The 24,743-nt window shown below is 42.1% G+C and overlaps 1 protein-coding gene across 1 annotated transcript in view; it reads right to left on the reverse strand.

Annotated features, from left to right (window-relative positions):
• Positions 1-331: 331 nt before the first annotated feature.
• Positions 332-24,743, reverse strand: part of EBF2 (EBF transcription factor 2) — a 182,698-nt gene continuing 158,286 nt past the window's right edge. The window contains exons 11-16 of the mRNA XM_078850634.1: positions 19,605-19,693; positions 18,323-18,388; positions 18,044-18,221; positions 15,737-15,922; positions 12,330-12,497; positions 332-372 (exon numbers count right to left, since the gene is read on the reverse strand). Coding sequence (XP_078706760.1) covers positions 341-372; positions 12,330-12,497; positions 15,737-15,922; positions 18,044-18,221; positions 18,323-18,388; positions 19,605-19,693 — 719 coding nt within the window. The 3' untranslated portion in view covers positions 332-340. The remainder of the gene's footprint in view (positions 373-12,329; positions 12,498-15,736; positions 15,923-18,043; positions 18,222-18,322; positions 18,389-19,604; positions 19,694-24,743) is intronic.

A 24,743-nucleotide genomic window follows, 5' to 3' on the forward strand; every position in this document is an offset into this window, starting at 1 on the left:
ACGTTAGGAAGGTTTCATGTCCGTCAAAAAAGACCTTGCGTTTCTGACCCCGTTATGCCAACCGCTGTCCATCCTGGCTCTTGGCTGATCCTTTGTTTGCAATGTTTTAGGAGTTGAGATGGCTACATAGGAAATGTGGAACGCATAAAAGATCCAGACTCCTGTCTTGTCCGATTTGTAGCAGTTGTTCCTTTTATTTTTTCCGGGCGGGGCTTTCCCCCAAAAAAGACCTTGTAGTGCTTTTTTCTTTTTTTAAGTGGTCCATCACAATAAGTAGTTTTGTGCTGTAAAAGAAAAATGAAAAACAAAACAAAACCAAAAAGCAAAATGTCCTCTTCTTTTACATCGGGGGAACGACAAGACCAGTCATGGCTGAAAATGAAGATTGACAAGGTTGAAACTTTGGCGGCTCTTTTATGAATGCGGAATTGTGAGCCACGCCTTAATAGAGAAAGTGACAGGTGAGCCACTTCCTCTCCCACCTGTGATCAAATATCCCCAGGGCAACTATCTGTGGAAAACTAATACTAGGCAAGTTTATTAGTCATAGAGTTTAAGGCCAGGAGGGACCACCAGATCATCTCATCTGACCTCCTGTGTATCACAGGCCGCCAACCCCACCCAGCACCCGCACAGTAAACCCAACTACTGAAATTAGACCAAAGTATTACAGCCCACAGGCGACTAAACTATTATGTGTTATAGGCAGAGAATAGGAGGGACTGAGGTGCACCATCACCACAGTATCTGTAAAAGCAGTAGCAATGTCCTTAGCAGAGTTCACGTAACGTCTGGCCCTTCTCTCTTTTTGGGGGTCAAAACTCAGCTTGGGTCTCCCATTCTCCTTCCCCCACGCCCCACCTTCAAATTTCTCACTTGCAGAACTGGTTAAGCTGTGACTGGGCAGTGGTAACATGGAATCAAATGGGAGCTGTGCACCTGAAGCACCTACAGGATCTGGGCCCAGGGCTGCCTTTCCCCTTCCATCTGAGAGTGACCAGAACTAGATTTTGTCCATTTAGCTTCAGCAGAAATTATCCACCAGCCTCTCTTTCTCTTGGTTTATCCCCTTTGTCTGAATCGCTGTAGTTTACCGGGCACGTTCGCAGAACGCTGGACACAGGTCAACTATTTACTAGTCACTCTCACTGGCTTTAATTGAAGCTGTGTCTTTCCTAACAGACAACCAGAGCATTTTAAGCTGCCAGGAACTGGTACTGTTCCCAAAGGCTTCGTTGGGTAAGTTTGTTTGTTTGTTTGTTTGTTTATATATATTTAAAACAAAAGCTAGGGGTCATGTTTTCAAAGGGGCCTTGTTTCAGTGTAAAGCCCTAATTCTACAAAGATGTATGCCCATTGAAATCAGTCAGATTATTCATGTACTTAAAGTCCTGTCTTTGCAGAGCCTTGAATTTCACCCTTATGTTTGTGTTAAAATAAATTGCAGGAATAGGGTAAGAACTTCAGATGGCATAACTCCATTTACTTGAGTGGAACTTCATTGATTTTAAGCAACTGGAGATCCGGCCCACAATTGGGATCATTTAGCATTATATGTAAATAAATGTTTTTGTGTTCAGAAAGGATGATGAGGAATAAAGCTACCCTGCAATTTTAGGGCACAGAGACAGAAAGAGAGAGTGAAACTGACCAGTCTAGATTAATTGTTGCTGCTGAGTGAAATCTTTCTTTAAAAAAAAAAAAAAATTGGCTAAGAATTCCCTGTGTGCAGTGCTGTTGTAGCCATCTTGGTCCCAGGATATTAATGAGACAAGGTGGGTGAGGTGATACCTTTTACTGGACCAACTTCTGTTGGTAAGAGAGACAAGCTTTCTAGCTACACAGCATTCTTCTGGTCTGGGAGAGGTACTCTGGGTATGTCTACACTTAAATCATGACAGTGATGCTATAACTGCACCGCTGTAGCGCTTATGGGCTTGTCTACGCAGCTCAGCTCAGCTCCACCACCGCAGCCGTAGCGCTTCAGTGTAGACCCTACTCACGCCAATGGGAGGGGATCTCCTGTCAGTGCAGGTAATCCACCTCGCGCTCTCTACGTTGGGAGTTTGGTCGATTTAACTACATTGCTCAGGCATGTGAATTTTTCACACCCTTGAGCAAGGTAGCTATGCTTGCTGTAAATTCCTAGTGTCGACCAGCCCTCAGTGTGTCACAGCTAAATACAAGGTGGAACAGTTTGGTTAGCATAAGCAATTAACAAACATTCTAAGAGACCATTCAAGGTGAAATAGCCTGTTAACACCGCTGTGGTCATAGGACCAAAAAACCGGGGGGATAGTGGGTTATAGATTGTTGTAATAAGCCATAAATCCAGCGTCTTTACAAGACGCTAAAAATAGTCTGAATAAAGTTATGAATTTATGGTCCCAGGCTCGCGCTCTCTTTTTTTTTTTTTGGAAGGTGTTGTGTAGGTTTCCGTTGAGGACGAGGACTGAGAGGTCACATGTGGAGCGATCATTTTGTGAAAAGTGTTCACTCATGGGCGATAGGGTGTTTTTGCCTTTTCATCATTTTTCTGAGAGTTCACATGAGAGGGTCGTGATTGTCTGGTTTCACCCACGTAGCTGTGACTGGGGCATTTAGTGCAACAGATGTGGTCCTCCACATATTGTGATATGCATCTAGGGTGACCAGATGTCCCGATTTTTATATGGACAGGCCCGATTTTTCATTTTTTTTTTTCTTATACTTGCTAAACTAATGTAAGAGTGGCCGTGGACAAAGCTTTGCTGGTTTAATTAAATCAGTTTAACATTTAAACTGACGCAACTTTGGGTGTGAACCAGGCCCTGGATTCTTTTTAAGGTGGGAGAGTTGTCAGAATAATTATATTGACAAAATTCATTATTGCTTTAATTTTAAAAAAAGAGGCCGTACAGTCCAGAGCATTGGGCTAATATTTTTACTGATACAAAGGGCAGCGATATCAATTAAACTCATTTCTCCTAGTGCTGGGCAGAGCTCTAATCACCCCTGACGCTTCCATCTGAATATTGCATCTCCAGCTGTTCCTGTGGCAATGAGTAAGTAGATTTTAAGAATATTTTCTCTCCACACACCCCACGTGCACACACTTCTTTTCACAGCTCAAGTAAACGGCTTGGATCTGCTGCTTTCTCCTCTGCCCCACCCTCTTCCCCCCACTTCCCTTTGGGGCTGTGTTGTCAAAAGCCTATTTCCCAGCCTGTACCGCTTTTTATTGAATGTTTGCGAGGTTTGGATTAAGGTCTTACACTGCTAGCAAAGCTGTAATTATTTTTGCCTGTATTACTATATATTGAATCGATGTAACTTTTCAATAAAGGTGGTTCAATGCAGGACACTCCCTGATGGGTTGGGAATATAGAAAGCAGAGTCATTATCCCAGAGGGTTTTTTTTTTTCTTGGAGGGAAATGGAAAAAGAATTAGAGATGAGCCTTATTGTATTAGCCTTCACAGCTTGCAATTATCAACTGAAACACTTGATTAAAATTGTCACAAAGTTGGAGAATTTTATTTATTTATATCTATATCAAGCACCAAGAATACCCAGATGCTATGGTGATAGGCTTCTTCAGTGTGTGTAATTTAATAGTAACAATAGACACTACACAGCAATGGACCCTTTACATTTCTCCCTGCCTTGTAGGGAAAAGAACTCAGTGTTACTCATGGAACTCACCTAGCAGGCTAGGAAGAATTTTAAAGAGGTAGGGTGTTTATAGTAATGTAACCTCACACGGAGCGAACCAGATTTTCAAAAACAACTCGTGATTTTTAGATGGCCAACTTGAAACCCCTTTAAAGGGGCAGGTGCTCAGCCCTTTCTGAAAAACTGACCCCCTGTAAGGTATATCAAGTTAGGCACCCACAATGTCTCGACATCTGAAAGTAAGTGTGTGTGTAGCCATGTGTACAGAGACCCCATTTTATGGGCATGGTATTTCAGAAGTGCTAAGCACTCAGTTAACTCAATGAGAGTTATCCGTGCTCATCACCTATAAAAATCAGAGGCAAGGGGCGTGTGTGGGATGCTGTTGGGTAGGGGCAGGTGGGTGGAGGACAAAGAGAGGCTGGGGACCTTGACAGGTTGCCCAGGCAACTTTAATTCTGGTAGTCTTAATTTTTGGGTGCTTGGTTGTGCAACTTTAACATTCTTTCAGCATAGTTTCTTGGATGTAATATGCACATTTACTCTTATTTAAATATGAAACACTTCTTTTTACACCCCTACCCCAGCTTTTTTGCAGTTACCATGGTAACGTTTTGACAAGGCTGTCTGGCCAATGTAAGAAGATTGACCAAAGCTTGACCTAAGCAGTCCAAAGTCTAACAAATTCTTAGATATCTCCCCTTTCTCTTTACTAACACCCTACACCACTACCTCTTTGTTGCACTCTAGCAAAGGCCTGGTCTTTCACTTATCCCCAAACCTGAGGGTTATATTATATTTTCTTTTGAATCCTAACTATGAAACCAGAAAAGCTGTAATTGAAATATGATTAGGGTTGATATTTTTCAAAGATCTCTTGAATTAGAATTAAACAAATGTGGTGACAATGAAGTTGCTGGTTTGGGGAAAGAAGTCCAACATGTTTGTCAAATTAAAATGTGTTTGGCTTAATTATTGAAAGAAAAATGGAATTGATTTTTGCAATTATGCTTAGATTCGCCTGGAACAAGTAGATATGCATCGTCAGTTGCCTTTTCCATCATGTTGCTTTGTGGGAGCGAGAGGAAGGTAGCTTCCATTTCAACAGCGGATGGCTATTCAGAGTGGCAAGCTACAGCACTTCCCCAAGGAAGACTAAGAATTCAAGTAAGTTGTTGGCTTACATGCTGATAAGAGGGTTTAACCCTAAAACTATTGGGCCTTATTTTGTGGGCAGACCACAGTTCCAGCTGATGTCAATGGGAGCTGCAGCATCTCTGAAAATGACGCCCATTGGCTCTTAATAGACCTGGCTGAAATTTTTCATTCAAAACTTTTTTTAAGGCAATTTTCAGGGTTTTTGTGTGTAAGATTTTTCCAGTTTTTCATCTCAACCAAATATTTTGAGGGTTTTTTGTTTTTCCTTTTTGTGTCATAGAATGAAAGCTGTCTAGGGTTTTACTTGTTCAAAACACCTTCAACTTTGCCAAAGAAACTGAAATGCTGTTGCCCTGTAACTGGCATTCGAATGCAGCTCCTAATCCTCTGCTGTAACAAAAGGACGAGCGTAGCCTCTCACTTGCATAGGGTAAAAGTTGTGTGGGGATTAAGCCCTTGATGGCAGCGCTGGGGGTTAAGTGGAGAATGTGCTATGATCTGAGGGCAGGATGTTGACTAGAATAAGGGTAATGCAAGATGTGGCCCTGTTGGCTTCTGTTTGTCCAGCATGTGTCAGAGATATGTGGCACTGCCTTCTAGCAAAACACAGCATGAACTCCTGCACATGGGAGTGAGTTTATGGCAGTTTCACATGGACAAGGGTTGGGCGGGTGGGGGGTAGAAATAATATTTCTCTGTATATTGGCAGAGTCCAGACTCTATTTGACAGGGCCTCCATGGCTGAATGTAGCCCAGAAAGCCTGCACTTGATCAGCTGTAGCCTCACTAATGGGTTTCAGTCTAAAAACAGAGAGCTTGCTATGGCTGCCAGGAATACAGATGGGATGATGGATGGCGAATGCTAAGTTTAAGTCTCTGTGTTAAAACCATGAAGATGTTTGTATTAAATTGAAATGTGGGTTTATTTGTTTTTGCTTTTTTATAAAAACAATTGTGCCATTTAATTCTCTCCCTCCTTTAATTGCTGCAGGCTGTCTTGTATAACTAATCAAGTGATGGGGCTAGAAGAAGGGGACCACATGGAACACCAATGAGTTACACCAGCTGCCGCTCTGTAATAGGCATTAGAATGCAGAGGTTAAGGTAGGAAAGCATTATGAATTACAATGTGCACAGTCTCCCTGCCAGCTGAGGCAGGGTGATGCAGCATGGGAGATGTAGTTCAGCTCGGGAGTCTGGCCCATAGAACGGATGGGGGGCATGAGGCACTGTGATGGCATTTCCAAATGGAAAATGGCCAAAACATTTACATTGTGGGGGTGTCGTGGTTTTTGAAAATGAAGCTGAAATTTTCCATGGAAAGCAGATGCTGTTTTGGAAAAATGTCAAAACCCCACTTTTCCACAAAACTGGTTTTGATGGCAAAGTTTTGACCCACTCTAGTTAGGTAGGTGAGGATCTCACCCTGACCAGCTAACACATTTGTAAACAGCTCTGTCTGTGTCTACACTAGCTGCTAAGTGGTGTTTTAAATCACCACCCGTTTTCCCAGATTAGACAAGACCCTGGAATTCTATGGGAAGAAGGAGAAATAAATTAACTTGGCTTGTCTACATGGAAATCTGCACCAGATTAATAAAGGTGTGGGCTTGTTTTATAAACCAAGTTTGTTAAACTAGTGCAAAAAGCTGACTGGACACTCTTATTGCAGTTGGAGAGAAGCTGAACTGTAATACGCCTAAATCAGTTCGGAATGACCTTCTACTAAACCACGCTTAAGAGTGTCCACACCAGGATTTGCATCAGTTTAACAAAACCGGTGCAAAGGTGGGTGTAGATTAGGTCTCTGTTCCCGATCTTTCCTATTCTGCAGCCACTCAGGACTCGCCACTAGAACTTATCTTTTTGGGACCTGTCATTCTCTTGACCAGGTCAGGCGATGAGGGGGGAATTTAGGGTTGGTAACGACTAGCTTTTGCTCGTGAACCCCAAGTAGCCCCCCCATCCTTCCTGCAAAGTATGCCATCCAGCCCTAAGAAATTGAGTGGTCTTGTATGTCTACACTACAATTGGAAGGTGTGACTGCAGCACATGTAGGCACACCTCACCAAGCTAGCCAGCACTGCTCTGGCTTAAGTGCTGGTATCACCCCTCCCGCTTGTCGTGTAGACACACCTTTACAGGTGAGCCCTTCCTGCCCTCCCCCTCTTTATGGTGTGTGATGAATAGGGCCTGAAAGATGTTTTCCCATTAAAAATAGATAAATAAACCTGTTTGTATTTTACACTAGAAATGGAGGTCTGGTCTCTCTCCTGGCTGATTGTAAGGCACCTGGAGAACTAGTGAAATTGACCATCTCAGAGAGTGAAACTGAGCAACAGTAAAGAGAGGAGGAATCTTTTTATGAAGACTGTTTTAAAACTTTTAAGTGTTAGCTCATGCCCATTTAATCGTTTCAATGGCTAAACAGCCCTTGGGAGAAAAGACCCCTTAGTTAAGATCCCCTGTGTTCTGAAGTGTGATTTCCCAATACTTCTCTCTATAACCAAGAAGCTGGGGAAAAATAGTGGCAGCCCTCTATATAACATGCAGAAAAACTGCATTTTTGACCAAAAAAAAAAAAATCTTTCCTTATGATGGTTGGATAGCCTGAACTGAGAGCAAACCCCATTGCTGGTAACCTGTAACATGCTGAAGGCATTGTCTATGCTCAGGATTAAATCAGTCAGAGGTGTATTATTGATGTGTATGTCGTGGTGGTGTCTAGAAGCCTCTGTCAGGTCACCCATGTGTTAGACACCGTGCAAACAAAGAGATTACAATCTGTGTAGCTGCATCACTGCTGAGCCCCCAGGGCAAACCTGGAGAAGGATGGGGAAGCAGGGGACTTGAGTTCTGTTCCCAGCTCTGCAACCCTGAACAAGTCACTTCTTCTTCAAACTGGGGTCAACCCCAATGGGTGGCCTTTGGGACTCTCTACAGCTATGCTGATGACTGAGTTGGGGATATGCCACAGTGTAGACATGACTTGAATGCCCTTTAGATTGGCTAGGGTCCTGCGGGTTAACTGAACCACAGACCTTATGAGGGTTGCCTCCTGTTCCTTGCATTTTTTTTCTATTGAAATGTCCTGAGCTGGCCAATAGAAATTGAGGCAGTCAGTGTTCCAGCAGTTTCCAATTTACTTGCTTTCCTATCAGCTGCCTTACATCTGCGATGAGATGATTAAGCATAGTGTACTCATCATGCCATCTGATGTCACGTCACGTTATATCTTCCCTATGCCGTTTTTAAACTGGCTTGACGTATGACATGAAATCAGCATGCAATTTTTCAGCGCGGGCTCGCCTGCTATCAATCTGCAGTGTGTCTAGAATTGGATGGTGTTCAGGATGGACTGCTGCTTGTTCCACCCCATCGTGTCCTGTTATATAATGGGAATGTATAGCAGATGGAAAGATGTAAGCAGGAACACATGGCACAGGATGGGGTTATCTGAGGGTATCCCCGCATGGCTTGGGTGCGTTGGCTCTCAGCTTTGTGTTGTACAAGAGGCACGTGGGATTGCTACCTAACCTTACTCCTTAAGGTAGGGGCATGCTTTCTAAAACAATACTTAATCCTCTCTAGCAGCTTCCATCTAAAGACCGCAAGGGGATTCTGGCAAAAATTCCCCACCATTGCGAACACTGCTGTAAACTCCACCAGTGACAGGACGTCCAGATTCTGAAAGGCACTTAGCTGACAGGTAAGGTGGAGTTGCACGAGTGGGTGCATTACAAACATTAAGGCTTTGTCTACACAGAGAAGTTAATTGCGATTAAGGTCGGGTGTGAATTTAAAGCGCAGTAGCTATTCCTGACTAACTTCTGATGTGGGGACACTAATTCTGGAATAAGAACATGCATGCAGAGAGTTAATCAGGAATAGCTCCTGTATAGGCAAGCCCTACATTAACTCTCACAAAAAGCCTTGTGAGGGATGTAAGTATTATCCCCATTTTACAGATGGGGAAACTGAGATGGATACAAGGTCAAATAATTTGCCCAGTATCCGAGCTGGGAATAGAACCTACATCTGACTCTTTGGCCTCTGCTTTCATTGCTAGGCTATATACTTTACCTCCATGAGCCTGACCCAAAATCCACTGAAGTTTCTCATGGAAAGAATGCCCTTGATTACAAAACGAGTTAGATCAGGCTTTACTAATACAATATACATTTTTAGAACATGTGTTAACTGGTGGATGTGAACCCAACATCTTAGAGTTCAACTTGCCCAGTCTACACTAGGGTTTTAGAATGCATTAAACATTTTTGCGAATGTGTTTTTAAAAAGATACCTTTTATCCTAGTGTAGGCCAGCCCTAAAATAATGTTGACAAAGGAGCCCTGCCTCCGGGGAACTTGTGTTTTTTTTAGAAAGGATCCAGACCCATGGCCTAATTTCCAAATGAACATCCCCACAGTGTTGACAGTCCCCAAAAGTCAACAGGAGCGTTCCAATGAGGCTCCTTAAATGGCATTACTGTGCAAGGGATTAGAAATCTGCATTGCAGCATAGCCCGAGGGCTGGTCTATATGCAATTTTTAGTACTAGTTTCACTGTACTGATGTGTAAATTTAAGTATACTAAAGTTATATAGCGGTAGACAGGCACCTTTATAAAACGGCAGCCAGTCTAAGGATCCTGGCTGCGAGCACTAACATCTCATTGCTGGATGAAGGAGAGAGGTAGCTTTTCTACCCTTCTTTGAAAATTAAAATGCTTCTTGAGGTTAGTATTTACAGTATTGCCTACAGGGACCTCTTGTGCCAGGCATTATACATACACATAGTGAGGGCTTGTCTAAATGTAAAAGGTGTACTGCTGTAACTGTAGCTACACTCCCATGGTGTAGATCCAGTTGTACTGGTATAAAGATGGTTTTTCCCCTTAGAGTTATTACCGCATGGAAAGGGAATAAGCTATGCCACTTTAAAGGTGCCCTTTATTGCTACAACTGCATCCACACTGGGACTTGTACAAAAAGCGCATGGAGACCCCCATGAGAGAGAGTGAGTTCCAACCCAAAATACTTCTGGTCACACATTCCAGTAAGGTTTCACAGATGAAGGGCTAATAGATGGAATAGACATTGAGCAACATGAGTTATGGACGGATATAAGCAATCTGTTGAAGGAACAATTGATTTAACTATTTAAAAATGGAACTTTAATATGAAGTGTAACCGAGCGTCCAGTCTAAATAGACAAGACCAACACGGTATGTGTAGACTAGGAAAAAATGTGTTGTAAAAATTGAGTTAGCTACTTTGAGGCAGCCTGGGGTGGACCCCTACTAGCTTAATACAGCTGTAATAGGTTAGAACCTTTTACCTAGTGGTACCAGAACCTAGTGCAGATGCAAAGTGGTATTGGCTATCTTGAGGTGGTTGGTTTGTTTTATATACTTTTCTTTCCTTTGGCTGACATAGCTACAAAGGGTGAGTGGGACAATCACTGTTTTGAGTAGCTTACGACATGTGAGGGGACTTCCTAAAATGAGGCCTTATCTCTACACAAGTTGGAGCAGTTTACCAAAGGGCTTGTGTAGTCCCATTTCAAACAGGACTATGTCAACGTGAACCTGGTACCTTTTAATTCTACATGGAGCTGTTAGGGTGTAGCACGATCTATAATTCACATCCCTGTAGTCTGCACTACGGTGTAGACAAGCCCTAAGGCTTTTTAAAAACAGATTTTGCTAAAACTGGTGCAAACATGTGTTATTTCAGTAAAGCGCTAGTCTATGGGGAACAGGTTCAAAGTAAACTAAAATAAAAATGTCTACATAAGGGTTTGCACCCATTTAAATTCACATCCTAAATTAAACCAGTGCAACTTTCTTGTGTAGAGAAGCCCTACATCTGTTCTAGAGCTGTGTAATCTGATATCACTAAAACAGTTTAAGAGTGACTTAAAGAGGCACTCAAACTGGTTTAAGGCATCTGCATGCTGATTTTAAATGGGTATAACTTCTGTGTAGACAAAGCCTTATTTACCTACAGTTCAAGTATTTACTTCAAATCCTTTTACCCTCTTTTAAACTGATTGGGAGAGAAGTAACTTAGCTGTATTCTTTTCTCCCTCTTCATGAAATGTACTTATCTCTTTCTGGTTACTTGAAGACACAGCCAACCTTCAGGAAATCTCACTGAAACTAACTTGCTTCATATGGACCTGTATTAAAGGCATGAAGTCTCTCAAGTAAGTGGGCTTTTTTTTTTTTTAACAGCTACAGCATGCTTTTAAAAATATAATTATTTTTGTCTGATGCACATATGGGGGTGTGATTCTTTTATAAAATAAGGAAACTTATGTGCACTCCCTGTGGCCTAGGTAGGGATTAATAATGCACCCAAACAGGTGTGTTTTGTATGGCTCAGTTTGGAATTACCACTGAGTCTTGGCATGGCTGAAGTCCCAGAGCCGTGTTTTCTAGGGTATCGCTAATGAATCCTGAAGGAGCCAGATCGCTTCACAGGACGTATAATTTTTTTTTTTAATGACGAGTTGGAGTGTATGTGCGTGCCTCATGTCTCCCCAACAGCCTGTTGAGAAAGGAATGCAGGACAGCTTTCCATTCTTATCTCAATGTTCACATTTGTTTTGCAGATCACCTTTAAAGAGGCTGTAAATGCACTGTAGGGCTCAATTCCCTCTATGAGCCTAAATCCTACAGCAAGTTTTAAGAAACTGGCTGCTTCCTATAGAGCTGTGGATTAGCACTGTGGGCACATTTAAATGTCCTTAAAGGTGAGGGAGAAGCCCTCGTTTTCAAAAGAGCTGGTATTTAAATGCAATTAGGGCATATCTATATTTGCAGCGCATGCAGTGAAGACGCTCTATGCGGACGGGAGAGACCTCTCCTGTGCACACGAGCGCTTATGTCGGCCTAACTTATTTCAGAGGAACAGCCGTGTTAGTCTGGTTAGTCTCTAAGGTGCCACAAGTACTCCTTTTCTTTTTGGCCTAACTTATGTCACTCAAGGGGGTGGAATATTCACCCCCTTGAGTGACAGAAGTTAGACCGGCATAGGCTCTCTCTATGCTACTGCTTAAGTGAGTCAAGCATAGCTCCATTGAAATCAAGGTCACTTTCTTGAAGTCTACAGTGCTATCTACATGTTCTATTTAGATTTAGAAAAAAAGGTTAAAGGGTGGGGCGAGAAGAGAAATCCCATCCATAAGCTCTAGGTGTCCTTCGCCTAGTTTAAAAATAAATTCAAAATGCAGCAATTTAAGATACTGCATTACAAAACCTCTGTGATGGGGGGGAAAAAAGGCTAGCGAATTTCTCACAACACAGAAGGCCCTGGGTGCCACATGCTGAGTTTATCTGTAGCGCTTTCTTTTGAGATGTTGAGAATCTTTTTTGTACATAAACACAAGTCAGATCCTGCGCTGCTGTAAATCCGCATAGCTCCCTCGAACTCACCGCTCACAAGATCTTTCCAGCCCTGTATGGTATATTGCTACACCTCTGCAGGATGAAAATCAATTTTAAATGTCTTACCTCTAAACCCATTTCCATTGCCACTAGAGCAGGCAGGGGAGGGAGACCCTTGGGGCCTGATGACAGGGGCAAAGGCACTCTTCTGTTTGACAGCAGGAAAGACGGAGGAGGAGAATGGAAGGATGGAAGAAGCGCTGGAAGAGCCAACTGTTGGACTTGAAGACATTACTGCAAAATAAGAGATGATCTTCTTCAGCAATGGAATTGATAAGAGACTAGGTAAAATTGCATTGCAATACATTGTTTTCCCACCTTGATTCAGCTGTGAGAGTATAAAAATAATATTAATAAGAAACTTTTCCTATCCCAAATAGCTAACCATGCTCCGCTGATACGTATGTCTCAAGCAGATGCAGTTTTATGTAATATTACTGCTTTCATACAAATCGTATCCCAAAATGTTTTTCTCAGGTAAAATTAAATATAAGCATGGGGAATAATATTTTCAGGGGAGAGCTGAAAAAATGGCAGAGTGATAGCCCAGAACTGTTAAAATGAAGGAGCTAGAGAGGATAATGCTCTTTTACTCATGGGTTGAATGAAACAAAAGAGGATCTGCTGCTAGAGAAGTTGATGGGTTAGGGCCGGTCAAATAATGGTAACCATATCCCCTCCCCAAAAGGGAAAGTTTTAAATCTAAATAGAAAAGGAGGACTTGTGGCACCTTAGAGACTAACCGATTTATTTGAGCATAAGCTTTCGTGAGCTACAGCTCATTGCATCTGATGAAGTGAGCTGTAGCTCACGAAAGCTTATGCTCAAATAAATCGGTTAGTCTCTAAGGTGCCAAAAGTCTTCCTTTTCTTTTTGTGGATACAGACTAACACGGCTGCTACTCTGAAACCATTAAATCTAAATGCAATTTTTAGCAACCGAAATGAAACCTATTTAGGTTTCCCTAATGGAAGAGGAGGACAAAAATAGCTGATTTGTCCTCTCCCCCTCTAAAAAAGCCCTGCAACATTATGTTAACTCTAGAAGTGCGAAACAGCTGTATGTTTGCCATTAAGAAATATGCACAATAAAGCAACCTGTTAATCCGAACTGCATTTCAAAGTATGAGGCAAGGGATAAACTCAGTCTGCGTGGACTGAGGTTTGTATGAACCCAAAGAACTCAGACTTGAAGTCTAAAGTCATTGCAGCAAAACGCTGTGGGGGCCAATCCTGTTCTCACTACTAAACAGGGAGCAGGCTCTGTCTCCACCTGAACATTATGCATATTACTTTTAAACTTAAGTCACTGTTCTAACAGCAATGACATAGTTTTCAAGTGCCCAAAACTGTGATGGATTCAAAGATTTCAGGGCCTGAATGGATCATTATGGTCATCTCGTCTGACCTGCATGACACAGGCCATAGAATTTCACCCATCGGGCTATATTTTAACAAAAGAAAAAATGATTTGCACTTAGAGCAGCTTTCAGCCAGGATGCTTGCAGCGCTTTACAGGGTCCTGTTAAGCCTAACTTCGGCGTAGGACACATTGTCTTCATTTTTACAGATGGGGAAATTGAAGCCCAGCGATGGGAAGTGACAGGGAAAGTCAGTAGCAGAGCCAGAAGTGGGGTCTGCCTCCCAGACCTCTCCTCTCTAACCCTGTGTCACTCATTCATAGCTCAAGATTCAAATGAAACTCGGTCTCACTTTAGGTCTCAGTTACTGCTAATTCTATTCGTTTATTGTTTTCATGGGGATTAAGTGACTTTAAATGCATCTTTTACAAGGAATTCAGCATGGATTATGTGATGATATCAGTAGAGCTGCAGCTTGGCAGAGACCAAAATGAAGCAAAGGCCCTCTTCCCTTCACACAAGGCCCTGCTCACAAATTCACAGCTGGAATTTACTCTGCATCTATTCTTCTTAGAGAAGAGAACATTTGCTTTAGTTAAGGGGTCTGTCAGCATTTCATTATACACGCCTATTGTCAGGGGTTTATAATTCAGCCGTAAAATTCTCTCTCTCTCCCTGAGCTGAAACTTGGCACGGAGAGCGCAGCCAGGAAGTGAAGGCTGTATGTAAAAATTTGAAAAACATCTGTTTGGCCATTTTGAAACTCTACCAGCATAAAAACAATAGAAGAGGCAAGTTTCAGATGTATTTTTGTGTGTGTGTGCGTGCGTGCATGGAGGAGAGGTTCACTGGTGTAATTAAACCAAGAACCCTTCCATTTGATATTGCAAACCATTAGCTAATGCAGACTCCTGCTTTTTTTTTTTAAATACCAGGTCAAATATTAATTCCCAGTTGTGCAGCCCCTTACACATAGGGGATAAAGCCATAGTTCTGTGATGACTGTCTGGAATGATACATTTATAGTCTCAGGTTGGGGCCATCCTGTGCAATAGATATTTTTCCCCCCCAAAAAATCAGAAGTAGCACTGGCTGAACAGCCCTGGAGCCTGAAGTCCTCCTTTTATAGAGGGATGTTTATTACAGAGACTATGGCAATGGTAGTAGAAGCCACTCTGCCAACCGTCACAATATCCTCTAAGGGCAAGAGGGGTAGTTGAGCTTTCACAGCCCATTCTACTCTAAGAGGGAGGAAGGCTTGGATTGTTAAAGTTGCCCAAGGGAGTTAACTCCAATCTATGTCTACACTGCAATCCCGGGGTGTGATTGTAGCTCAAGGAAACATATCCAAGCTCACTTGGATATTGGAGCAGTGAAGCTGCAGAACTGTGTACTTCAGGACTGTACAAGTCCACCTGGGATGCTGGCTAAAGTGCTCGGGTATCTGAGGAGGCAGATTAAAGCTTAGGGCTTGTGCTAGGGGCTATCGCCCTGGGCACCAACTTCTAGGAGGCACCATGTTGCTGTGGCACTTGCTTTTGTTTTTTTTTTTTTTTACTCTGAGTGACCTGGGGGGGCACCAAAATGTTTTCTACCCTGGAGGGTAAAAAAGCTAGGGCCATTCCTGTTACAGCTAGCTTGGATATGTCTACATGAACTGCAATCACACCCCACAGTGAAGACATACCCTTAGTATGATTGGGGTGAATAATACCCTGTAGGCTCCTTTCAGAGAGCCAGGTGAAACACCTAGAGGGTCTAGAAATGACTCCAAAAGCCTACCCCTTTTCTAATAAAAATTGTAACAGGTGTTTTACAACCATCTTGTTATGGAGCAGGGATAAAACCATTGACACGTGATCCTTTTCTATTACATTTTATAAGTGAGCATTTGGCCTCTGCTGAGACTACCAGCACGGGGGACAGTTCTGATGGTAACTTTGGGAGGGGAAGGATATAACAAATTATTAAGTCTTGACAGGCCTGATGGATGCCTCTGACGTAAAGGCTTTGAGATCCTCAGTTGAAGGACACTGTAAGTGCAAAGTTTGATCCATGTACGGCTTAAGTAAAAAAAAAAAAAAAAAAGTCTGTCAAAGAGGTGGGCACTTACTTCCATAGGGAGATCCTGTTGGAGAGCCATTAATGAATCCAGGTGAGCTGGGAACTCCCAAGTTAGACATCGGGACATTGCTGTAGCCGTTCATGCTATTACTGGAGGTGCTATAATTAGACTGCTGAGGTGTTGAACTGGAAGAGTAACCTCGAGGGGAGATGCTGCTTGTATTACGAATGTAACCTGAAATAAATTAAACATTTCACAGTGAGTCAGTGAATATGGCCTGAAACTTTTCTTTTCTCTGTTTTCCCAGTCTCAAAGAAATCTTTTGAGATTGCTCTTTTAGACCCAGATTCAACAAAACACTTCAGCAAGTTTCATTGATTTAATGGGACTGAAGCTTGTCTTTAAATGCTTTGCTAAAATATGGGCCTAAAACACGCTCAGAAATTTGTGTTTTTTGAGGCTGTGTGTGTATTTTCCTAATCAGATTTGATAGTTTAAAACTTGAAATCGGAGTCTGAGATCTGAAAAAAACAGTAAGCTCATCTTTTAATGGTTTTGTAATTTGTGTGGGTTGAGGTTATACTTTCAAAATAATTAATGGATTACCACTTAAAAATAAAGTACCAAAATGTATTAGTAATGGGAAACTGCAGTCAACTTTGGGATATACCCTCCTCCTCTTGTCTGTCACTGTGTGAGAAAAGATTGGCCCCATAAGTCGGAAAAAATTGGCTCAACTTGACCAGTAGGGACAATGGTTGTAAATACTGTAGGAGCAGGTTTTGGTCCATTTTTTCCCCAATCAAACACAATTTCAGTTTTCAAAAATGACTGGAAAAAAAGAGGAATCAAGCTAAAAAAAAATTCTGTATTTTCATTTTAGGCTCAGTTATTTTTCAGTGAAGAAACTTCATTAGAAAAATGTCATCACCACTAATTTAATGTAAGTTAGTTACCATTTAGGAAATCACTGGATTCTGCTAGTTGAGTTAATCCAGGTAAATTAATAAAGAAAATGCAAATCAACATGAACAATTACGTTTTTCTATATATTACATTCCGGAGCTTGTTAAGACTTCATGATATCCAGTGCTGAAACCTTACTGCTGATCTGTGTAACATTACCTTTCTAGTTACATTTGGCAGGATATACCTGGACATAAGTTCATATGACATGACTTTCACCTCCTGGGAGGACATTGTGTCCAACTAACTGTGCATTCAGACTACCCAGATTGTATATTACAGGAATCTAGTGTTAAACTGAGAAATCAAGCACTCCAGTCAGGACATTCCAAAAGTTTAAATTGCTCCCCTGATGTTAGCTCTGCTGTGCTGCATGTATTTTATGGCACGCATTACTAACAATGGTACATTAAGGTTCACATTCAACAAGGAAAACAGCACTAGTAAATACATGCAATTTGGCAAAGTTAACATTGTAGAAGAAACAATTAACTTTTAAAAATTCTCAGCCTCTCTCCACAATGGTAGTAGATGCATTTACTGTCTTGGTGTTTTCTGAGGGCATGGATATGACTGAAAAATGTGAATTAGAATGGAAGTTGGAATTCAGCCTTACGTTTGCCAGAAAAGAGACTATGGGTAAAAATTTCAAATGCACCTAAGTCCTAATGACTTCAGTGAAAGTTAGAAGCTGAAGTCCCATTATCAAAAGTGACTTAAAGCCCTTGAACCTAACTCAGAGAGGTGCTTTGAAAATGTTCCCTTCTTAGGATCTGCTCCAAAACCCACTGAAGTCCAAAGACTTTGGATCAAGCATTTACTCATCAGATCTGCTCCTTGTACTTGGATAGCAGGCCAGAAATTTGTCAAAACAGTTTTTCAATTAAACATGTAGATTTCAACAAAATTGTTTAGCTATAAAAAGCAGTTTTAAAAGTCTGAAGAGGTCAAAATCAGAATAAAAATCAGCCAAAACGAAATTTCAAAACTTTGTTTTTGGTCCAGGACAGAATGGAAAAAATTTAAAATCATGGCATTTCCTGCAAAACAGGAAACCAGGTCCCTGCCCAGCTCTAGTTTTGGTGACAAAAATAAGGGGTTTGTATGATTTACTCCAGCCCCACAGAGCCACTATTCTGTCTCCTGTGTCACCAAAAGAGTTGTTACCTAAATTCCAGTTGCAGAACCTTTATTGTTGAGGACGCATGAGCTAGAAAGAAACTAGCTTGCCCAGTTTGCCAGCAACACATTAGCTATTAAGAAGACCGGGTGCTACTTTTCAACCGAGTAGATATGGAAATTGAGACACCAACATGAAAACAGAGATCCCCTGACGCTATTTTTACAATCACATTTTAGGATATGTGCAAACATTATAACAGACATTACCTTGGTTGTTCCCCTGTGTCGACTCGGAGATGCTGACTCCTAACTGGCTCCCATAGGAGTTGATTCCCATCATGCTGCTGTGAGCTGGAGAACTAGACAAAGCAGGGATCTGGCCGGGATTCCTTGGGACACTATACAATGCTTCTGCTATGTCCGCAGCTCGCTTCAGAATAATATCCTACAAGACAGCAACAGCCTACGGTCAATTTAACTTCAGGAAGTTTTTACAAAACCTTGAAAAAGGTTTCTCCCCACCCCCACAAAAGCAGTCATTCTAACCTGGTTATTATGTGGTGTTCCATACAGTGCTTCAACTAGGTCAGCAGCTCTTTTCAACAGCATCTCCTGGAGGAGGAAGAGATGTATGAAATGGCAAACCTTCAGAGACCCCCTCACCCGCCAAAAAAGACCGTTTTCTGCCTGATCTGTTGTTTGTTTGAAATAAAAACCAGGGCCAAGATTTTCTAGTGTGACTGGTGTTGTGGGAGGTCCAACCTGGTATACTTTGAAGGAGTCTTGTTTTCAAAAAGTGCTGCCACGCACCCACTGAAAATCGAGCCCCTTTCAGGTTGGGCACCCAACATCGCCAGTCACTTCGGGAAGTTTTTACCTACACGTAAGAGCATCAATAAATCACAGTTTTATACTTTAACTGATAAGTGTGCCATCCTTCTGTCTAGGAGCTCTCCATAGTCCTGAAATTGCTCTTCAGAACATTGATTATAAGAAAATTTAAGGTGGGGTTTTCAAAAACACGGAGATGAATTAAGAGCATGAGTCCCCATTGACTTCCAAGGGGACTTTTGTTCCTTACTCAGCCACTTTTGAAAGTCCTACCCTTATTCTTTAAATTACACACATGCTTTTTTTCTCAGTAATTGTAACAAACAATTAAGATTCCTCAAAGCCATCTTCAGTGTTTCTGTCATCTGCTGTTAATTATCTCTGGTTTTAGGGTTTGTTTGTTTTTTAATTACCATTATCTTCTTTCATCAGGCAAATTATACAAAGTTATTATTACTTTTAAATATAATCAGAAATTAGGCTCAGATTCTACAATGGAAGGGTCAAGCATGGCTATTATTATTGGTATTGCAATAGTGCCTAGGAGCCCCTGTCATGAACCAGAACCCCATGTGCTAGGTGCTATATAAACCTGGGTCTTTATACATTATCAATGTATCTGTTCCATGTGGTTTCAAAGCAGGCAGCCTTAAAGCTCACCTCTTTCCTGCTGTCATTCTGCTGATGGACCCCCTAAAACTGGATCTGTGTAGGCAGATCCCTGCAGCTCTATGGATCCTTATAGAATTCAATGGGGTGCCAGTTGAGTGCAAAGATCTGCTGCTGTGGATAAGGGCAGTAAACTACAGATTTGTACTGGGAGGGTGTCTGCAATGGTGGGTTCCCAGCTATGGAACTGATTCTCACACTGGCAATAAAAGAAATTCCACGTGCAACACATGGGCTGTAATGGTCAGATCTGACTTACCACTCTGTGCTTTATTACATATCAGCAGAAAAGAAAGTTGCAATTTAAAAGGCTTAGTGAATCTTTTACCTTGGCTAGTCTCTCTGGGTCACCGGGATGCCTCGGGATGACCTTTTGCAGTCTCTGGAAACCATAATCGATGGTGGGTTCATTTAAAGCTGGAAAAGAAGAGTGGTCAGACATGAGTGTGAGCCTTAGGCAATTGCTGGTTTAAAAAAACCCACAAAACAAAACATGAAGCCTTGAGGTGTATTCCGTGGAAGCCTGATCCAAAGTCCACTCATGTCACAGGAAAAACTCTTGTTGAATGGAACACCAAACCCTGCAGTGTCCTTATCATAACCTTAACGAAAAATTGGCCCCAATTAAGGGAGAGTCTCAGAGCCCAGCCTCCAGCCCGAGCCTGAATGTCTACACTGCTATGTAGACAAAGCCTGAATCCAAACACCCGAGTCAATTGACAACAGGCTCAGATTAGGTGTTGTAGGTTTTTCTTTGCAGTATATACTTGCCCTTGGAGACATATCCTCAGCGAGAGTAGATGGGCATAGCTCCACTGCAATCAATGGAATTATGCTAATTTACACCAACTAAGGATCTGGCCCTTTGGTTCTACTATTGCTGGACCACCAATTTGCTCTGTCAGCTTGGTTGTCACTTTCTCTGTCACTCTTTCTACCAAGCTCTCAGGATTCTTGTGAGGCTTTTGCTTATAGAATCCTTTAATCATCCTTGGAGTTCAAGGTAACTGAGCTCCTTGTCTCTCTTCTCCATTTTTACCTGGCTCCCTCTCACCATCTCAGACTCTCTCTTTCTTCCCAGTCCCTCCCATCTGATGAATGCAACTCATCCCACCTGTCTAGGCTTCCTGTGGCTGCCAGAAGAGTCATCCATTCCCGCTGAACCTACAGCTTGAAACTGCCTGCCAGCCCACTGCTCCAGATTCTATGCCAGCCTCATCCACAACCCCTACTTAATGTATTGTTGCTGGCACCAAGCCCCAGCTCATGACCAGTGGGAGGGCAGAAGAACAGGGAAGGTAACATATAATACCTGGAACAGAGGCAGGTAAATTTTAGACTGGATCTACTTAAGATTGCTGATCTGGTACCTCATTCCTCACCTCAACACCCTCCATGTCTACTCCTGAAGTTGCCTTATCCGTTAGCATTAGTCAGTATCCTAAGACTTGACCCAATGCTTGTGAAATGCTTTGTAGTTGTCCATTGGAAGACAAAGTATTGCAGCCCAAATTGTCAAAAGCTAGTGGTGATTTCGGGTGCCTAATGCCAGACCTCTAACAGGTGACTTTCAGAGGGTGGGTGCTCAGCACTTTCTGAAAAAAAAATCAACCCCTTTGAGGTATCTCAAGTCAGGAATCCAAAAAATGAGCCCCTCAAAATCATTAGCTCTTTTTGAACATTTAAGCCTACCACGTGGTAGTAATTATGTTCAGACACTTTGTGTGGGGAGTATGCCTACTATGAAACCCTCATGGGCCAACTGGCATTTGGATAAAGTGATGATCCAAAATTCAACTATGTACCCCAAATTCAAAATTCATATTAGAAACCAACATTGACTTCTCTAAATCTCTGAGTACCCAAAGTCTTTGGCTGTCCTCAGACACAACGTTTACTAATAAAATTAAGGATCTGGCTTGTAAAAACCCAACTTGCAAGTGGTGATGAGATTTAAATGTGAAATTAACTCAACCAAGTGCTGAGAATCTTGCTAAAAATTCCTTGTACTGTTCAATGCTTAACATGTCCTTAACTCATTTGGCAGAGTCCCCAGTCAATGGCAGCATCTTCCATCTCCTTGTGCCACTTGGCCCTATAAAAATGATCCCTTGAAAGAAGTAGTGCCAACAGCTGAAAGGGTCCCATCCTATCCAACACTTAGTTCCTTTCCTCACAGTACTCAGCACCTTTCAGCATCAGAGCATCAGGCACTAGAAGAATGAAACCATCAAGTGACACAGAATATTACTCTGATCCAGATTTTCTGTTTATCTGTGTCTGTCTTTGGTATAACACCATGAAGGTAAAAGGTCATATTCCCCACTGAGATACATTTTATATTTACTTTTTATTAAATAATTATGGCATGGCATGAAGTTTAAATATTACCGGAGCTAATAAAGAGGGAATTGAGTAGAGAAAACCCAGACCAGAGAATTTAGTCTTGGCTATACTTAGAATGTCTTCGCTCTCCACTGGGAACCATTCAGGTTTGCTTAAGGAGTTTAATAATACACATTTCAACTGCCACAGAATCTAAATCCCATTTGAGAAAGGGGGAATTTTTTGTGTGTGCCAATCTTGAGAATTCATGACAATTCTCTGGAGGGTCTATACATCATTATGTGCCATTTCTCTTCTTGCTTGCGAGACTACTAGTTTAGGTTATATATCTTGGACTAAGCAAAAAATAAATATATATATATATGTGTATATATTTAGCTAAAAATATCTAATGAGGAATATCCAAATCTATTACTCATGGAAAGGAACTGGCTACTACCCAACATGGTTCTTTCCCAAGGAATTGGCATGTATATATTTGTATTGTGCTCTGACATCTTAGAGCAGGAGAAGGTTCCTAGATCATATAAAACTGTTCTAAGAACAATTCAACCATTTTACACACATTATATATACAGCGGCTTTGATCACAAAGGACATGCCCAAAATATCCAAGTTGTTCACTTTGTTCACCAATGAAAGGCGACCACCTCTGAGGGAAATGCTTCCAATTGAAGCTGAAGGGTGGTGGGGGGGGTTGGGAGGGGTGAGGGTTTAGGTTCAGTTCCCAAGTTGAACTGTGGCCACAACATCGTTACCACCCCAACCCATTAAAAAAAATGCTATGGGATGTTCAGGTTATAGAAGGTGCATATATATATACGCACTCACTCCGAAGGCTTATAGGCCAGGATTTTGAAAAGTGACTAGTATCTTGGGGTGCATAGCTGGAGCCTCCTTAAGGGGTCTGATTTTCAGAGGATGGATTTTGAGCACTTCTGGTGTCTGAAATTGGGTATCTAAATAGTATGACATCCAGAATCACTAGTCACTTTTGGAAATTTTGGCTGTAAGTCTCAGGAAATCTTCCTGTTTCAGCTCACCATGGTTGTGACAAGCCACTTTGGTAAGCAAGTTTCACACACTAAACATCTGTTGAATTTTCAAGGTCAGACAAAAAAATTTTATGTGGACATCAGGTAACGGGGTAAAAAGAGTTAAAAGCTAGTCAGCAAATCAGATGGTCACCTAAGCTATTCACATCCCTCTGACATAACTGGTTTGATAACAGAACATTTACAGTCAATAATAGAGCTAGGTCTAAACGCACTGTAGCCCTCCTTAGTTTCTCTTTTGCACAGGCATGAATTCAGCTGGTATGCCCTACCCCGTACCTCTTTTATGCTGCCTCTTATGCTCCAGAATCTAAGCTTTCATTTACGATACAAATAGGGGCTTGTCTACACTTGGAAATTTATCAGAATAGCCATTCTGCTGTTGCCCCCCATGTGCACACTTGTATTCCAGAATACGAGTGACTTTCCCCCAGTTTCGCTTAATCCATTTTGGATAAATCTCATTCTGGAATAAGAGTGTCCACATTTGTAGATAATCAGGAACAACTTCATGTTCAGTCAGACCCTACGTCTCTAGCCGGAACAGTTGTTGAGATCGCCTCAAAAGCAGAAACTCACACTCATGGAACTGGTGCAGTGCCATCTCCCTGCATTTGCAGAACCTGAACAATAGCTCTGCCCCACTCTTCTCAATGAAAGCTAACTCAAATACCCAATGATCACTGACGCTTTAAATGTCAGCATTGTTATTTCACTGCCCAATCAAGTCACGTACACATGAGAGGGAGGATGACATGCACAATCTACTATGAGTGACAACTCATTCTGACGCCACCAGCAAATGGTCTTAGGAGATACCACTTCTTTCCCTCCCTCCTATCAAGAAGAGACCAATCCAAGGAATTTAGGAGAGCCCAGCAGGGGAGCTGGGAAACTTCCGCAGAGGGGAACCAAGCGCAAGAAGCCCACTGGACCAGGTCTGAGTGAAGGGACGCCAAGTGGAAGGAGCCCAGCAGAATCCATAGGTGTGTTCTGACCTCACCGCAGGAAAGCTGAGTGACTGGAGCCCATAAAGCATATGTCAAGCATCTGCACAATCTACTGTTTGTGGTGAATCATGTGCATGGGGCTTATTTTGTGGGCGGAGCTTCAAAAAGTACCAACTATCTTTCTTTTTTCCCAATCTGATCCCTGTCTCCGACTTTCGAAGCACCCTTTAATTTATGACAATGTCACTGAGTACTCTGCTGTATTTGCTGGGCCTTTACAAGCAACTCCCTAAGGTCCTATGGCTATTTCAATGCCCCTTTCTGGCATGTGCCCTTCATAGGCTTGGGCGGGACAGCAGCTGCCCGCAAGAAAAATCACATGCTTTTCCCAAGGTTAGTTTCCAACACTATCTCCATCCTTGTAAGTACTTCTTCCGAGAGAAGGATAACAAGGCCTTCTCAATTCCAGTTTACAAACCTTAAAAAACCAGCACGTCCTACAGTGTGCTGCTGGCATATTTCCCAACCCAAGGCAGCCCATTGGGAGTGCAGTAAATCCCACAGATCATAGAAATGTAGGGCTGGTAGGGACCTCGAGAAGTCATCAAAGTCCAGCCCCCTGCGCTGAGACAAGACCAAATAAACCCCAGACTATTCTTGACTGGTGTTTGTCCAACCTGTTCTTATACTGCATAGATGAGATTAGTTTACCTATCAAGCCTTTCTGTACAAGGATGAAAAGCTATGTTCAAAATCTTCCTGCCACATTATGTTTGAGATGAGTTTCCCTACAACAAACTACGTGCAGAGCTGGGGTCAAGTATAAGATCAAAAGCTTACAATGAGCCAGATTCTCACCTGAGCTCCATTAAAGTCAAGAACTTGGGCTTATATATTATTAGAGGCAGAATATAAGGCAACTGCTACATTAGTCGTGGAGAACAAATGCCTTCCTGTACCAAGAACGGCTAAGGAAAAGGGGGCGGGGTCACTCAGAACCCAGAAATGGGTGAGTCACCTTTAGTCACAGCTTTCACCTTTTTATACTGCAAGATATTAGAGGTCAACGTTTTGTCCTAAGGATGACATTTTACATAGTCATTGATTAAAAAAGAG

Source organism: Lepidochelys kempii, chromosome 26 (assembly GCF_965140285.1).
Source record: "Lepidochelys kempii isolate rLepKem1 chromosome 26, rLepKem1.hap1, whole genome shotgun sequence".
Lineage (NCBI taxonomy): Eukaryota > Metazoa > Chordata > Testudines > Cheloniidae > Lepidochelys > Lepidochelys kempii.